This window comes from Nylanderia fulva, unplaced genomic scaffold, assembly GCF_048542155.1.
Source record: "Nylanderia fulva isolate GAGA-0341 unplaced genomic scaffold, ASM4854215v1 Scaffold6, whole genome shotgun sequence".
NCBI lineage: Eukaryota > Metazoa > Arthropoda > Insecta > Hymenoptera > Formicidae > Nylanderia > Nylanderia fulva.
The window spans coordinates 5,194,163-5,212,872 of NW_028190698.1; the positions used below are offsets into that span (position 1 = coordinate 5,194,163).

Here is an 18,710-nt window from a genome sequence, read left to right on the forward strand (position 1 = left end):
AACTCATGCGCCGCTGGTCGACAGTGAAAACGTAAATATGGCCGCGGAAAGTAGCGACGGTTTGCCAATATCCCCGTCCGAGAAATCGCTCACCGGTAGCCTCGCATCTGATGAAAATGAGAAAAGTGTCTCGCGTTCGCCATCGAGTTACTCTATACGGGAGGACAAATGGCCGGACCTAGTCGTGTCTAGACCCAGAAAGCTGGATGCCTGGTGGTTGCCGAGACGTGAGTACATCGAACATTAGGTGTTTGGTGCATGCTCCCACGATTCGGCGCGCTCTTCAAAAGTACGCGCTCGCGGGCTCAGCTTGGCGCCCGCGTAATAAACGCGCGTAAACATACTGTGCGCGCACATGTGTATTTTTATTAAAAATTATTAATGTGCCAGTTAGATCTACAAATCACTGCAAGATAGAATTCATTCGAATACATCTACGTAATTACATCGAATGTCAAATTTTAAACGACTGAAATGAATCTGTCACAAAGATAATGACAGAAAAGATATATTATTCTGATACATTTTGATAATAAATAACATTATTTGACAGATCTATATAGAGGATTTGTGAAAAATAAGGTTTTGATAATTTGGGAAACATGAATTGCGTTTATGCGTTTCTGATCCAATTATTTAAGTTTTATATTAGTTATAACAAGTTCTGTGTTATTTTGACTGCATATATATATATATATATATATATATATAATACATTGCTCTGTCTCTATTTATAATATTCTTAAATAATTTCATAAATAATGGTTAAAATAGATTAACTCTATTATTATATTTATTATATTTATTATTCCATTTTGGATACATAACTACTTTCATTAAATTTGATATTAGATTTCCTTTTAACATCTCTTTCTACTAAATATTTATGATTATAATAAGCAGTTTTTTCGATACATTAATTTGTCCTTCAAACGTTTAACCAATTCGTTGACCAAGTCGTTGACCAATTCTCCAGTTGTATCTCGAATGATAACACATTGGCACGAAAACAGTGATATATATATATATATATATATATATATGATATCACATTGCTAATTCTTGACATGTGCGCAGTTATTTACTGTGATTATAACAAATCGAACCAGGAAAATAATTAAAGTATGACATATTAGACAGATTAATAGTAATATAATACATTAATAACGCTTATGTAAATATTTTTAATGCGCAATTATTTACTGCGTGATTATAACAAATCAAACCAGGAAAATAATTAAAGTATGACATATTAGACAGATTAATAGTAATACAATACATTAATAGTGTTATGTAAATATTTTTAATGCTGGTTTTTTACAATTACGTGCGTAATTATTTATTTAAGTGTGATGTAAACAAATATAAAAATATTAAATTGTTTATATTATTAAATTCTCAATGTAGAAGAGACCTGCATTTGCATCTGTGATTCAGTAATAATATAATTGATAAAAAACTGATAAATAAAATTTAATAAGACAATGTTAAAATGTATGTCTTACAGAGTATCATTTTTATACTGTTGTATATAATTATATATAAAAGTATTCGAAACCTTTTTGTAACGATTAAATAAAATCTTTAAATATTGCTCGAAATATTTTTTTTTACTATTTAACTTTTGCTTATAAAAATTTTTGTGGATGAATTTAATTGCTGGCTTATGTCATTGAAGCAATACGAAGTTACTGTTATATCGGTAGAGCAATCCAGAATGGCAATCTTGATGGCAGCACTACGCAGCACTGCGCAGTGGTATCCGTATTGATTTTTGTAGGTGGAGACAAAGTCAGCGGGAAAATCAATATTACATGTCACCGACATTCTCGTTATCTTCGACGTGAAATTTTCCTCGCTCGACACTAGTACGATTTCTAAGTCATTTTTTACAGTACATAAATTTCTGGTTTATCTACTGTTTTGTGAAATACTCGTGGAACTACAATGTAGTTTCATTGGTGTGCATTCATCGTTTCTGCGTCGCTTAAGCTGAGATTTTATTTGCCGTTCCTTCGATATCTTCAGCGCAACTGAATCTATCCTTATCAAGACAGATATTTGCCGCTAATAATATCAGCGAAGAATGGTTAAAGGATAACACTTGAAAGCAATGACAAAAGAAGAGCAATACAACTAGTAGATGCAAATTTCTATTTCTTGTTACCGATAACATAAAGCTTGACTGCAACATATCAGCATTTACTGGTGACTCATTCATTGCGACACATTTTTCCATCAGCTGATCGATGTAACTAGGGAAGAAGAAAATACTCTACATTATACAATATTATGAGCCAATCTTGAATATTACGCATAGACTAACAAATGTATATATATCATAAAAGAGATATATTGATGAACAAGTTCAACGCTCATTGTTTATTAACTATTAATGAGAAAGATCTAGTTCTGATAAATAAATAATTTTCAAACCAATCTACAGTTGAAAATTATCATCAAAAGAAATAAAAGTTTATGCAAATCAAGAGCTCTCTTCTGTGCAAGTGAACGATTATCGAAAGATATCGTGCGATCTTCAGAATTGAGATAGTGACGGCAGAGGAGGAATCGTCTTCTATGCGGCAAGAATCCTTGACTAGTTTGAAACTGCGGCCACCGGGCGATCACGGTGGTGTACATCACGGCGGAATCATGTTGGAAGAAGATATGGCTGGTGCACAGGACACCATATATCTGTGCAATTTTCGAGTGTCGGTAGACGGCGAATGGCTCTGTCTAAAGGAGCTTCAGGATGTCGAGTTCTCGCTACAGGACTCGATGCAGCGGTCACCATCACCACCGCTTGCACTTAGTGGTATTAATTATCATCATGATCATCATCATCATGAACAACAGCTTCCCGAAGAACGAGAGCTTCGCGATATTATGCCACCAAGTCCACCGCCATTGCAGCACGTCTCCAGCTTGTGTCTGTACTCGATGTTGCACCTGTTTTTTTAATTAGGGGAATATATCGAATATATATATTTTTGGGGAATATATATATTTTTTATCAAATTCATTTTTTTTCTTTTTGTTTGGCAAGACGTAATTCATTGTTGACGTATTTATACCGTGTAACAAACAGAAAAGTAATTGCTTTTCTTGCTCACAACGGGAAAAAATATTTATTTCTTTTTATTACGCTTTCGTGTTGTCGCTTTAAACGGAATGCATTTTTTATAGCAGTAAAATTGTTGCAAACCTTGGCTTGCGATTCCATATATATGTTACTACTTTTATTTAATTTTTATTTATTCTGGAGAGTACAAAAAAATTTAATTCATATTTTGCTATGCAAATATTCTAACTTTATATGTAAATTTTAATAATCTTACAATTAATTATTAAAAATATATTTTATATTCAGGATATTTACTGTTGAAAATTTATTAATGCCGTTTTTCTAAATATTGACGCGGGAAATTAATTGAAATTATTACAAATTAGAGCAAACACGTATTGTTTTTGCAGCACGGGATCCGGTGATCATCGAAAGAAGTAATCTCGTTAACATTTCAAAACTAATTGTCAAGGAGCTGATTGAAACGTCTTTGAAATATGGTCGTATGCTTGATTCTGATCACATGCCATTGCAACATTTTTTCATCGTTCTCGAACATGTGCTTAGGCATGGTTTACGGCCGAAGAAGGTAAAGCTTGCCGTCATGTGGTCAGCAGAACAATTTTTTACGTTGGTATTAACAGTCTCCGATTTCAGGGTCTTCTCGGACCCAAGAAGGAGCTGTGGGATATTCTTCAGCTCGTAGAGAAATATTGTTCCGAAGCACAAGATATTACATCCAGCATTCGTGATTTACCTACTGTTAGGTAAATCACTGCATACTTCTATTTTGAAAGTGTCATATACATATTTATTTAATTAAGTTTATCTATGAATCGATATACATATATATGATTGATTAACAATATATTTTTTGTATTTGTGTGATTGTGAAAACAGAATACGTACATTTTAATTTTTTGTTAAAAAATAGTATAATATAGTTTATCAAATAAGTCTCTTTTAGATATTTTTTAAAAATTATGTTTTTTCAAAAGAGTTTTCTATTATTATTTTCAACATTTTTTATTGTTAGCATTTAAACAAGAAGTTTTCTTTTTACATTAATTCAGAATTAGTTTTAAATTATAATAATAATTATCTATTAATTATTTTTATAATTAAAGTTTGTGATTTATTAATATTTTGCAAATTCTCGATTTGGAGAACATAGAATCACTATTTTGAATCACTATTTTCAGGACGGCTATGGGTAGGGCGCGTGCTTGGTTGCGTATGGCATTAATGCAAAAGAAATTAGCGGATTATCTCAAAGTGTTAATAGACCACAAAGATGATATTCTATCTGAATATTTTGAACCAGATGCTCTGATGATGAGCGAGGAGGCAATCGTAGTGATGGGTTTATTAGTTGGATTAAATGTGATTGATTGCAACTTTTGCGTAAAGGTCAGTCTAGATTAATGTCACGTCTTTCACATACCTGAAAGTGTATCTGTTTGGCCAGAGCAATAATAATATTAAGCCAAGGTTTTAACTATTGTAACAGGAAGAAGATCTTGACTGTCAGCAGGGCGTAATCGATTTTTCATTATATCTGCGTAACAGCAATCATATACCTGGTGAATCTCCAGATGATGAACTCGAAAATGACAATATGACTACAGTGCTCGATCAAAAGAATTATATCGAAGAGCTCAATCGACATCTAAAGTAAATATCTAATTTTTTGCAAATATTGAGCAAAGACTTTCGCATATACATACACGTATGAGTATTCGATGCTCAAAATTGATATTTTCTGTCAATTTTAGTGCAACAGTAACGAATCTCCAAGCTAAAGTAGAATCTCTCACGACAACAAATGCTCTTATGAAAGAAGATCTCGCTATTGCTAAGAACAATATTTTATCGATTCAAGATGAGAACAGGCAATTAAAAAAGGAACTTGGTATAGAAGTTAAAGACGCAAATGAGGTATATATATTATACATGCAAATATATGCGCGTTTCATATATATTGTAGATTGGTCTGTTATTGAAAGATCGATCTAATTTCAGAACGGAAAAGTACCTCTTAAAATAACAGAAACCACAGCGGAAATAGAAGAACTTAGAAGCAGAGTAGAATCTGAAAAGAAATCTCGACAAGATTTAGAGAAAGAACTGGAATTGCAGGTTAATAAGAATGCATATCCTTTTTTACAGTGATATTACAGATGAGTGATAACTCTAAATAAATTTTCAACAAATTCACAAATTTAAAAAAATATAGAAAAATAAAAGTGTAAGAATTGATTAGTAATGTATTTTTTTTTATACAGATTAGCATGAAATCTGAAATGGAAGTAGCTATGAAATTGTTAGAGAAGGATATACATGAGAAGCAGGATACTATAATATCTTTAAGGCGACAACTGGAGGATATCAAATTAATCAACTTGGAAATGTACAAAAAGCTGCAGGTGGTATAACTTGCAACTATTATGAAATAATTTTTTAGTTCCCGTGATATAGCATACTTACATAGTATCTATGATTTCAATTATTGTATTAAATTGAATTAATGATAAATTATTATTGTAGTTATCTGACCATTTGATATCTATATGAGAAGATACTGTGCTTATATTTCTAAAGTAGTAATGTTTTTAATAAATTTGTCTATTTTTATTTAGAAAATTATTCGTTTAACGTAAAGTATATAAATGTTCTGTGATAAATGATTTATAAATTAATATACAAATGAATATACTGTATCACGGTTTTGATATATAATATACATTTAGTCTTATATACATAATTACATCGCCTATAAAATGCTTTAATCGAAGAATTTATTTTTTAATAGTTATCATAATAGTTACAGTATAGAACTTTTTTCGTGTCATTCCGTATCATATTTTATCAGTATTTTTGCTAATAATTTAATATTTCAGCCACATATCTGTTAGCGAATAATTAAGTTGCATCTTATATGCAAAATAGATTATTACTGCATTAGCGTATTTAGGTGCTTTTTTTGTATCTGCTGAAAATGATGGCAACTTTTATTTCGCCGGAATCTTTTCTGTCAGAGAGGATTTTGGCAAGCACATAAATTTTCCGTTTCTGGACATATTTCAATTGTAGGAGTGTGAGCATGAGCTGACACAAAAAGGCGAGATGGTGAGCCGTCTTCACGCGAAGACCAATCAAATCGGCAAGATCCTTAACAACCTCGAGAAGTATAATCATTTGATGAAGGACGGCGAAGGTAGAAGCCCTACCACCCCAGGTGGTATTGCGAAATCTATTCTTAATAAGACTAGCCCCATTACTCCGAGAGGGTGTCCATCCGCGGAAAATGCGTCCGCTCGACCGACGATCGATCATCAACGCTCCTTTGAGCAATCATCGAAAACATCTAATAATGACAAATTGAAACAGAGTCGTTCTACCTCCGAGATAACGAATAATTCAAAGATCGAGCAAACTGCGAAAGAATAAAGAGAGCCTACTCTTAGAATGTGATTAATTCCACAGAAGATGATTCCACACTTCAAATATCGCGGCTATTCGATGTATTGCACACGAGGCATACATTTTGTATACATACCCATCTACAGGGTTGTGTAAAATTGTTTTGTCAAGTTTTCAACTTATGTTTTGCGCATAGCACGTTGTCATCTATACTTAACATTTGTTCAGTGCTCTGTTTGAACATTTATTGGCATTATTATACTGACAAAGCACGTATAATTATTATGGTGTAACGAAATGATTTAGTAGATTACGCTTTTCTGAAATCGAATTATATTGATGCTCGATTTAAGACGGTGCAGACTGTTACGTTTAAGACAATAATTCTCTAGAAGTTTTTACAATATCACAATATTTCAACTGTATATTTATATATATTTTCTACGGAAACAATAATTAATTACAATTTGTTAAATCAATAATCCTGATTATAACGTTTTGAGATGTACTTAAGAAACATTAATCTGTTTGCAATAATAATGTGAAAAAAGAGAATAGAAATGATACAACATTTGGTATAAATTATTTTTATAATCTTTATTAATTTAATAAAACTTATTAAAATTACAATGTTCTACGCGAATCAGAAATTTAATATATATATACATATATATATTTTTAAAATAAATTCTAATAAATTTTAAATTATTCGTCGATCATGATTATTAGTAATACTATAGATGTAAGATAAACAGATTTACAGAACTTTCGTATGAAATTTAAAGAAACATTTTCAAACATTTCGTTACATCATATTTTGTAAGATATTATAAATCTTATGTATGTGACAAATATTATATTGCAAATTGCAAAACATAAACAATGTATATATCAACTCTATTAAACTCGTATTATCATATGTCTATCATTATGGAAATAATTTTCAAATTAATATGCATTATATTGCATTATTTCAGGTTTATTTGTAGAAATTTGGACAAACATAATTGTCTTTTTCGTTTGAATTCAATAAGTATTTATTTCAGGAGTGCGAAGGCTCGCTTAAGCATAAGACAGAACTGATCACAAAACTGGAAGCTAAAACACTATCGATGACTGAGACCATCCAGAAAATGGATGAGAAGTATGTTTATTTGTCTTTCATTAGCATTAATTAACTTATAAGTGTAATTGAAATTATATGCAGATCAAATTGTTTGAGATTAAAAATAGCGCCCGTAATATAATAATTACAAACATCAAAAGAAAGTTCCATGCTTCCTAGTATCTTGGATTTCTATACTCATTGTTAGACATTAACTTTTTTTCCTAAGTAGCTTGTCTAATCAACTTTATTAATAGAAAAATTTCATTGATGAGCCAGCTTTTTGTTTAATGGATTTTTAATGAGAATTTTCTTATATAATGAGCGCAACATTATAATTGAAATAATTGGATCAATATTTTAATAGTATATCAATGTTATAGAGCGAAAGGTCTCTTTAAAAAACAAATATCTACGGATAATAGAGATAATATTTTCAAAAATTTAGCAAAAGTTTAGCTTTGCTCAACTTGCAAAATATTTCAGAAATCGGGTCGTATTTTTGCAGTAAATAATTATTATTCTATTATAGAATATATATTTATTATCTGTTTTATGCATTTATTACTCTTTCCAGTTAGCAATTGCGCATCTAATCTATTGAAAATGCAAACAATGTAAACTTTTTTTGATATGTACATGTATATTGTAAGATATTTCGTGTATTGTTATTTTAATTTTCTTTTACGGAAAATGTAAAGAATAATTTTTTAAAATTATATAGTTACACATATTAAATTTATCACAGCAATTATGAAAAGGGCTAATACTCGTATTTGTTATACGCTTTGAAATTTTTCAAAGCTAAGTCAATTGTTATCAAATATTGTGTCGTTATATTAGTATTATTAATTGATGAGATATGTAAAGGATTTGTAATCCTTTTTCCCATCGAATTTCTCGCGTAACGTTACTATTTCTGAAGGGTTAAAGATGTGGCTCCACGTTACCGAAATATTTTAGCAGGCATTATTTACATACAAATATAATCGTTATGATAAGAATTTTCTATCAATTATCGCTACAGCATTCTGATATGATAGCGAACGGTCGTACCAATAATTAAATTACACACGCACGTCGATGGACAGCTCTAGTTAGAAATGATTTATTTTCTACTTAGATGTCGCGAATATGATCAGATTTAGATAAGATAGATTATAAAAACGCGAAGGAAATATAAACTCTTATCATCATGGAGATATTGGCAAACCTTCACTATAAATGGTGGCTACTCTACAAATAGTTGTACCAATAACTAGTTGTGTTAATATTGTGTCGAAACATATTTTAAAGTCTTTCGCAATAATCGATAAATTTATATGACATAATTATATTAATAAAGTACATCAATGCTATTACGGAAGAAGAACTATTTAATGGAATATTTAGTCATTAAATCTCATATCAATAATTTCTCTATGATATGCAAAAGAAAAGTGAGTTTCTCATTATCATTGTGCTCGTCTTTCATCATTTAATATTATATTATTAAAGAAATATAACATATTATATTATTAAAGAAAATGATATAAATAATATGTGTATCTAAATTAAAATGCTTATTTTAATCAATCACTCGCGTTTAAGGAACTAATCGTCTTTGATCTGCGATCATTCTTGTCATCTGTCATCAAATTATTTTATTTTCATGAAATTATTGATTTTACAATTACATGACAATAGCTCCTCGAACCAATTAAATTATTACATTATCAATATTTGTAATTGACATCCTCATATAAAATATTTTTCGAAATAATAGGTATATTTTATTGTCAAAAGTAAAAAAAAACATTCAGTGATGATTAAACGTGCCATATCCATATATTATTGATACAATTAAGTACTCATATAAGCCTCGCGCAATTGACATTATACGTATTTTAACACTACGTGTGCTTGTGTATCAACGCTGCGAAAATAAATTCATAATAGAAAAACAGTGTGCGGTTTGTTTATTCCAGAACCGTACATTAGACGTAAGGTGCTACGACTTAAAAGTAGAGAGAAAGTTTATTAGCTTATCTTTTTTTAATATGTAAATTATTTTATAATTGCTGAATAAAAAATTTGTTTTACTTACTTTCGAATAGTAACTGATAATAATATACAATAATCTTGTAAGGTAAGTTATGTCCATAACATTACCAATAAAATTGTAAATTAATCGGTTTATAAACGGTTTTTTGGTATTTTCTTTAATTTGTATGTGAAGAGAATATGCAAAAATATGTATCTATTTTTTTAAATATTTGGACAATATTTTATGTAACTGGCAATTATATTAATATATGTATTATTAATTATAAACATAGATTTTCTGGATTGGCACTTTTGCATCTATTTCGTAATTTACTCGTTGCTATTACGTTTTAAAAGTATATTAGTAATAAAATTTTGTTTCTGAATACATATTTTATGTAAAAGAATAAAATCATTTATGTATACGTATATGACGATTATTAATTTGCAAATTTTAATTTTTCGTTTTTATGCGATCGCAAAACAGTTCCTTAAATGCGTTTTCCGATAAATAAATTTTTATTTACTTATAACGTGTTTATGACGCAGCATTGATTTTGACCTATTTAAAAATAAATGTGCAATATTTTTAACCATATTTTAAACATGTAATATGAAAATGTTATCTTTTATGTTAATAAATAAATATAAGCAGTAAATCATACGCAAATTAAACGAAACGTTACTTGATGACGAATTTATAAGAGATAAAATCGATATTATTTGACAGTTCCATTTTGAATGATCATCTTATATGTAACATCATGCGTCATTCACACTCATTATCACATCTTTGAAACGTTAATATAAGTCTAAAGCAAAGTATGAGTTATATAAAAATCGTTGATTTAATTGAACGATATGATTTTCGGACGGTACGGATAGGAATTTTATATCTTCGACCTTTAAGTATCATTGATTTGACTTAATCAGGTGCAAGGAGATGGATGGTGTCAGATCGGGAGCGGAGGAGAAGGTGAGAGTCCTGGGCGCCGAGGCTGCTGAACGGGAAGCGCGGACGAATGGGGTCGAGAGGGAATTGCGACTCGAGCGCGAATGGAGAACCTCCTTGCAGGAAACATCGATCTCTAACACGGAGAAGATCTCTCAATTACATCAGGAGATCGATCAGTTGAAACGGGTGTCCGAGGTACATGCGTGCGATCTGTATTGCCTTTTAAGGATACTTCGGCGAATAAATCTCACGGTTACGTTATCGTAGTAAGCTCGAAAAGGAAAGCTTCGCGGAAAACGCGAGGCGATTTAATCTTTTTCTATTTAAATCCCATTCCGAGACCTGCCAGCATGGATTATAAGCCTGCATCTAATTCAATCGACGAAGCGTTGTCGAGATTTATTCGTCTATCGATTATAGAACTGACGAGTAAGTATTTGCGCATTGCTATCCTGAAATAGATTTATTAGATTTATTTGAATTGTCCAATTTTTCTTCACCTCTGCACGGATTCCTAAAATAATATGCGCGCTCTTGGCCTTTTGGCTTTGTTGAATAAAAATTAATTAATTATAATTGTGATACAGTGGAACAATATCATTCACCGAGTCCATTCAAATATAATCATACTATGATTAATGTATTGAGCATGAAACTTTACCATTTTCCAATTTCAGAAGGTAAGATTTAAAATCAGACTTTAATAAATAAAGCTACTATAAAAAAAAACTGAAAATTATATCAGGAAAGCAAGAAATATTTAAAACATAATTGAAAAAGTGTGAAAAAATAATTTATAAAATTGATATAAAAAAAACACATGTATATTACATATAAATAGATCAGAAATTTTTAGATTATCTAAAAGCTTTTCACGTAAATCAACATGTTAAATATCAATTTCAATCAGTATATTAATTATTAGGTGACAATTTTGCAAGCTCCATTTGCATGTCGCAACATTTAGTCCACTAGAGCGTCGATTTAATAATACGCGACAACGAACGAACGAGCAAATACATAAACGTTCGATAATCGCAACTGGGTATTCCGTTGTTCCAGAAATACTTGACGCTGCAGGAAGAGTATTACGCGCTGAAGGAGGTGTGCAGCGAGCAGGAACGAACTCTGGAGGAACTTGGAGGACAATTGAGCGCGGCAAAATTAGCGGCGGTCGAACTGCGCGAGGCCGCTGACAACGCTCAACAGCAGCAGCAGTCAGCGTTGCAAGAGGGCTCGGTAACCTGGGCGAACGATCGGCTGGTCACCCAATGCAAGGGGTGCAGTCGTGAGTTCAACATGACTCGTCGCAAGGTAATCAAAGTTTTTAATTGCTCCCACGCCTTCGTAACCTCCCTTATCCTCCTCTCCCTTTCTTTCCAGCTTTCCGTCCTAGTCCCGGCTCCTTCGCGAACCACCCTTTTCTGTCTCTCCTTCTCGCCCTTCCTTCTTCGTTCATCCGATCTATTCACGGAACTGGATTCGCGCGGAGAGCTCGGCTGAAAGCGCGGCGCACTGTACGTAATTGTTCAATTATCCCCGCCGTTCTGGAAATTACTGCTTTCCCCGATGCGGATTCTCCGGAGCTCGCGGGAGGAGACAAGACGAGGCGCGCATTAAATGACCACGGTCGATCGACTCCGTGGCAGGGCCCGTCGGCATCTCGGGGATACACCTACCCTCGGCGGAAGATCTTGATGGTGCCGCGAGAGAGCTGCTCGCTCGTCAGGTCGTCAGGATCTCGAGAGATCGGAATCGCTTCTCGCGCGCAACAACTTTGATGCACGACAGTCGTATTATTAGAGATAGCGGGCTATCGCGCGTTGCTCGGACTAGCAATTACACTTAAAGGCTTTCGTTTACCTAACTTCCCCCTTTATTAAATCGCGATAAATCGTAATGAGAGCCGGAATTTGCGGATAGATAAGAGCCGGTTGAGGGATTAGCGGCTTAAACAAGTTCTCGAGCGTGTTAAGCACCGCGCCGTAACGCTTTTTAATTCGCTCATTAGAGTGAAGACGTGTCGCGTTACATGGCAAAAGCGCTGGATTTCCCTCTTCTGGAATCCTTCCCCTGGAGCTAAAGCTCCGGCGAAAACCGCCGCTTCCACATTTTTCGAATCACCGCGCCGCCACGTAAATATGTATAAGCGCTTAAAGTATTCCCCAAGATCTGATCGTTCCGTTCGTTGCAGTTGCGTGCATCGATAAGGGAAGCGCGCGGCCAACGGCGAACGTATTCGTGCATTCGTCATACGGATAAATTCCGTGGCGGAATTTATGCGCTCGTCAGGACTTTATCGAAATTTTGCGGACGTGCGCGATAAATACGGTTCACCGGAGCTCGTCGACGTCGCGCTAATCGTTGATTAGCGAGTTGATTCACCGCACAGTCGCGAAAGCTCCGCGAAAGAATCGGGTCGTCGCGTGCAATTTGACGTCTCGTCTGTCATCGGCGTGACTGACCGACTTATTGATCTCGCATGTGTCTTTACGACTTTGTAATTGTTATACGAAAAGAGAGAAAACAATTTTCGTTTAGCCCTAATCTCTTAATGGATCGTTACATTTGTCAAGTATATATTTTTGACGTCTTTTCTCCTGCTATCTCTTTCGGAATATCCAATTAGAAATTATTGCATCATCACCCGACATACATTCGTGATTATGCGTTGTGCATGCATCGTTCGCATGCATATTCAGTCGACGATGTGATAGAGACGTTGCTCGTCCCATAAAATACATTAGACTGGTATTCTCTTGCTTTACGTAGCCCGACGGTTCGAAGAATACGAGGGGGGTTGAAAGGTGGGCGCAGGAAAGGGTGGTAAGTTATTGCATAATAACAAGGCTGTGCTCGGGTATCCTTGTTACTCATTTTTCGCCCCGTAGGTGTATTACCATACTGTTTAATATAGAATAGGCCACCCGTGGCACGACCAGATGTGTGAGTGGAATCGTGCCAGTGGGCAAAGCAACCCTCTTTGCTGGCAGGTGCGCAACGAAGAAAGAACCGTAGGTGGAAACCTTCGAAAGGTGTATGGGCATGTTTGTGGAGAGGGGGATAAAAAAGACCGAGCGGTCGCAAACCTTCGTACTTGCAACATGCAAAAGCAGGCAAAACAATAATTTTTCTTCCATATAGCTCCGTCCGACTCGGTTGACCACGTTGTGAGACGATAAATTCGCATTCCCAGGCTTTCCAAGTGCACACACCGACATTGCTTTGTACAGTTCGCAAGGATTGTGGATATTTTGAATTCGCTATGACGTTAACGAGCGGCGCAAAACTTTTCTCGTACCTATATTTCATGCATCGCCGAGCGCTTTGATTCGTTCCCAGTAACAGCAAATTACGACAGTCAAGTTTCATCCTATGGTAACCGCGTATAAAAATTTCCCAACAGATGAAATTAGTTCGAATCAATAAATAATTTAATATGTTAAACACGAATGCCAATTTGTATCTATAAAATCAAAGCAATGTATATATATTTGTTTAGAAATGATTAAATGTCGTTTCCTTTAAAGCAAACTTTTTCTCTTGAGCCCTAGAAATAAAAAGTATATTTATTTATTAGAAAATATCGCGTGAGATATTATATTACGTGAGATAGCAATAATGTTACACTTGCGATATTGGATCATCATAAGCAATATCGAGTCGTGTGCAGATGCTGATAAGTGAATACCGTTTGCCGTTACGTGCATAGATGCGGCAATAGAATGGCATCGTCTAGTAAAAATATTCCATTATGGATTGCATAAATTTCAAGCAAAATAAAGAAAGCATATATTAAATAACGCAAAAATATACATATTTTAAAAATGTTTATTTTCTTTCTACGTGCTAAAATTAAAATTCTTTTCACTCTATTTGGAGATGAATTATGATACAATTTATGATAATGCAATTATCTTAAATCATCACTTAACGTTGCGTTTCTTTATTTTCAATATCAATAATAATTGGATAAAAGAAAATTTGTCTGGAATATATTAACAGTCAAATATATTAATTATGACAGAGATTGATAAAAGACTACAATTGCAAAATAAGGAAAAATAAGATTTTCGTTCGCTGTTTCATCTATGAAAATAAATAAAGAGCGAGCAATAGCATTTGCGTTCTTCTTAACTCTTAACTCCAGAAACGCAAACTCATTTCCCTGCTCATGCGATTGCATAAAAGTGAGTTTGCCTGTCTGCTCGATGTTGTGCGCGCTACAAAGGCAAAAGCTGCGAGATCTCGTCTCTTCTCGATGGTTTACCGCAGACTTTCGCGTCCGCGCCAAAGCGAGTCATCTTCCACGGAATAATGTATAGATCGCTACGGCCAATCATACGCCCGACAGTATCTCTCAGATCTGATCTCTCAGACTGATTTATTCGTCTTGGAAAGTATCTATCACGGTTAAGATAAGGCGTGCTTGAGGTACGCCGGTACGTAGTTGCAGGCACCAATCTACTACGTCCCGGTCGTAAGTCATGCTGATGGGACGGTTCAATAATTAACTTTGCGAGGAAATCGGTTATCGGGACGATATTATTCGGGCTCTTACTTTCCGGTAATAACCGGGCAACCCGCTTTTCCCTCGGTACGCCCGCATCCTCTCACGCTAAGGAGGGAACGACGATTCGACCGTCTCACTTAAGGGATTCAATTTAGATGTAAAATTTAGAATCGTGGTCGCGCACCTCGGTCCCGCGCCGTTATTTCTCTTTCGGCTTTCAGAGTACGAATACCACATTATTATAATAGACGGGCGGTAATGGCTCGAAAATGAAGACTACCCGGTAATGGGGAAACGAGGCGCAGAGACGGAGGGTGCAAAATAAACACGAAGACGGACCGCGCCGCTTTCTGCCTCCCGTCGCGACTTGGAAATCTATGTGAATTGCACGCGCGATGAATCAATGATAAATTCCCTACGTTTATTTTAGAAGAGAGCTAGCTGCGCGTTTTCGAAACATTGGGGGATGAATTGAATAATGCAGACTAGTATTGACAAAACTGAATATTGTATAATATTTGCTTTCGACTATAGTATCCCTTCGCATTTTGTTTCTCGTATTCATGATTCGGCGAAAAAGTGCGATGCTTCTACAAAATCGATGCGCAAAATATTATTTCAATCTCGTAACATTATCCTCGTTGTTTTAAATCCGTCCAAGTCACTTTCCAGTTTACCAGTCAGTCCTGTTCCGTGTCCGTCTATGCCTCTGTAATCTAACGACCCTCACATGGAAATGACTTGTATAAGAAATACCGCAAAAAAGTATTAAGCATTCTCTTACCTGAAGTTGACGCGCGGACAATAGTATCCCTGGCGTTAAGTGCAAAAAGTTCTGGTCGTTGTGTCCGCGTGCCAGCTTCAGGTACGGGCATGCACTTTTTTTGACCCGCAACGAGCACACGTAATCCGTAACTACGAACTACGTTACAAAGCTTTTTACTTTTCAGAATATGGGACTGAGACACAGCAACTCATCGCTTTATGTGTTGCGAAGTTATTATCGGTTTAAAAATTTCAGTAAAATCCTAGAATATATAACTATATTTAGAGTTAGTTAAAATATACCATGTTTACATCGCATCGAGATAATCAATATCTTATTTTTGCTTTTCGATAAAGGTTCTAATAATTTACATTCGCTATTTAAATATCACTTGCATTATCTCGTAACATTGGATTGTCTTCAAGAGCGTAATTTTAGATAGCATATTAAAGCATCAATTATTAAAATGTTTGAAGTTGCCGATTATGAGGGTATATTTTAAGAATATTACGTCTATTTAAGAATATTTTTCTTTAGCTTTACTTTTTAATTTTATTTGCAAATATATTCTTTCTACTATTTATATAAAACAAATCTAAAGTTCGATAATTATTTCTCTATTTTTTAAAAATAAATATTAATATAAAAATATTGACTTTTTTAATTTATATATTTATGCATTGTTTGCGATAAATAATGTCTTTTCAGATATTATATTTTATCTCATAAATTTTATATATAAATGTCCTACAGTAAATTATATATATTAATTTTTATAATAAATGTATTATTATTTGTTTATTTTGAAAAACAAAGATAAGTTTCATAATTAAAATAAAACAATAATTTAAATAAAACAATATTTGTATATTATTTCTGTTACAGCACCATTGCCGCAATTGTGGAAATATTTTCTGTAACGCTTGCAGTGACAATACTACAGTCTTGCCGAATTCAGCGAAACCGGTGCGCGTTTGTGATGAATGTTACGTATTTCTAGTTAGTCGTGACTCGGCGATGCGTTAATACTTCACGTGCTATTGTATTCTTTCTCATAAGCATGTTGTTCACCAGAGATTTCAGTCCAAAGCGCAGTCACACTCGAAAAAAATCGAAAACCTGGAATAAAGAAGAATAACAAAATCTGTCCTAAAATGTAGTCCACAAATGTTTGTATATGTTTTTTTTACGGTACGTTATGCATAACCATTTAAATTGGACGTGCGTGATGACGGACAAACCAATCTGCCGTGAACAATATTTTGTTCCAAGTTAAATAATTTTTTTTTATAAAAATACTCGCGTTATTTTAGAATTTATATGATTGAGGTATAGAAATATTTAATTTTTATCAAATTTTATTATTGCAACATAATATCTAGTATACATATATTTTAGAAATGACAAATATATACATCATATATAGTTGCTAGAATTAATTTTTTCCAACGTATATTTTGTTTTGTCAAAAAAAGATTGCTTCACTTTATTGCCCAACAGTTATTACTATCTTTGACTGATAACGCCGCAAACGGCAAAAATCGATTAGATTGTATAAATGTTAATGAAAACTTGACGTTGCACCTTGCTTCTAGTACCGTTTCGATAATAGATGCATCCGTTATGCTCAGCTTGAGCAAGATAAGATACAGCGATGTGATCAAACTCAACAGAATCGATTAGTAAAGTATTGAAACTGCAGCTTTGTTTGTGCTGCAGTGTCCAAACGCGTGCCTGTACAACGATATTTTTAAAATGTTCTATACCGTCTGAAAGAGATATTATACATATACATATACATATATTATATATATATATATATAAATAAATGAAATGGTTTTTTAAATTGTACACGTTTTACTATTTATTCTATTTTCTAATATTTTATGTTATACGAATGCTAGAAATAAAAATATATTTATTCGAATATTTTCAAAAAAGAAATATGCGTCTACGTATTATCTTCATTGTTATCTTTTCTAGACAATATTTATGAAAACGTATTACTGTGTTATAATACTCTGAGAATGAGAATAATTTAATTAAAACTTATACCATGCAAACAGCTTATATCTTTGACGATCCTATGCAAGTACACTTTAAATGTCGTTAAAAAAGTTTAGCAGCTGATTTAATAATTGATTAAACGTTTCTAATAATTGTATTAATTGTAATTTAACGTTGTGGTAATATATACGAAGAGATTGTAACTTTTCGCTTTTAGAATCTATAAAAAAATTTTACTTTTTTCATCATAAACTTATATCTTTGGATGTATTAAAACTTATAGTCGGATCAATTTGTAACTCTTAAATACTGCTAAAGAGACTTTTCAAACATCTCATATCACAAACGATCGATTGATTAAAGCAATGCATTAACTAAGATTCCCTTTTCTACTTAAGTTCTATCGTAGTAGCACCGATTTTCCCTCCCCAAAAAAAATAAACAGAAAAGAGAAGCGAAAATAGCTTCTTCTTGCACGAAAGCGATTTAAAAGAAAGAAAGCGGTGGCCGTAATGTGTAATCTACCTGCCGAACGTAAATCCGTTTCCTCAGGTGTGCATACCCGGGTCTCTCTAATCTCTACAACCGCACACTATCCCGTCTACTTCTCTTCGTCGTTGGAAAAGCAGTAAAACAGTCCGCGACCGCCCTCCATCGCGCGTGCCGTTCTTATCCTTTCTAGACGTTAACAATGCCTGCCTACCTACCACACCATAATCGCAAGCACCGCGTGAATACCTGCCTCGTGAAGCCTTCACGTGCGTGTGTCTGTGCGCATATAACGGTATATAAAGGGAGTTAAAGGGGGTGTCGTGTTACATGTATGCTCGCGGTACTCATGCTGCCTGA

General features: G+C 33.7%; 1 protein-coding gene across 3 annotated transcripts; it reads left to right on the forward strand.

The window, feature by feature from the left end:
- Nucleotides 1–2: 2 nt before the first annotated feature.
- On the forward strand, nt 3–17,705 carry LOC114941775 (RUN and FYVE domain-containing protein 2). Of its 3 annotated transcripts, none has more exons than XM_029316916.2 (12): nt 3–227; nt 3,478–3,656; nt 3,725–3,834; nt 4,270–4,477; nt 4,578–4,741; nt 4,843–5,005; nt 5,090–5,206; nt 5,353–5,493; nt 7,537–7,634; nt 10,554–10,770; nt 11,638–11,889; nt 16,740–17,705. In XM_029316916.2, exons 1-12 carry the CDS (start codon nt 38–40, stop codon nt 16,878–16,880), a joined length of 1,980 nt encoding a protein of 659 aa, XP_029172749.1. In that variant the 5' UTR covers nt 3–37; the 3' UTR covers nt 16,881–17,705. The 3 variants fall into 3 exon arrangements, with proteins under 3 accessions (XP_029172749.1, XP_029172732.1, XP_029172740.1); XM_029316899.2 differs by lacking the exon at nt 3–227 and adding an exon at nt 1,601–2,932; XM_029316907.2 differs by lacking the exon at nt 3–227 and adding an exon at nt 1,606–2,818.
- Nucleotides 17,706–18,710: the final 1,005 nt, after the last annotated feature.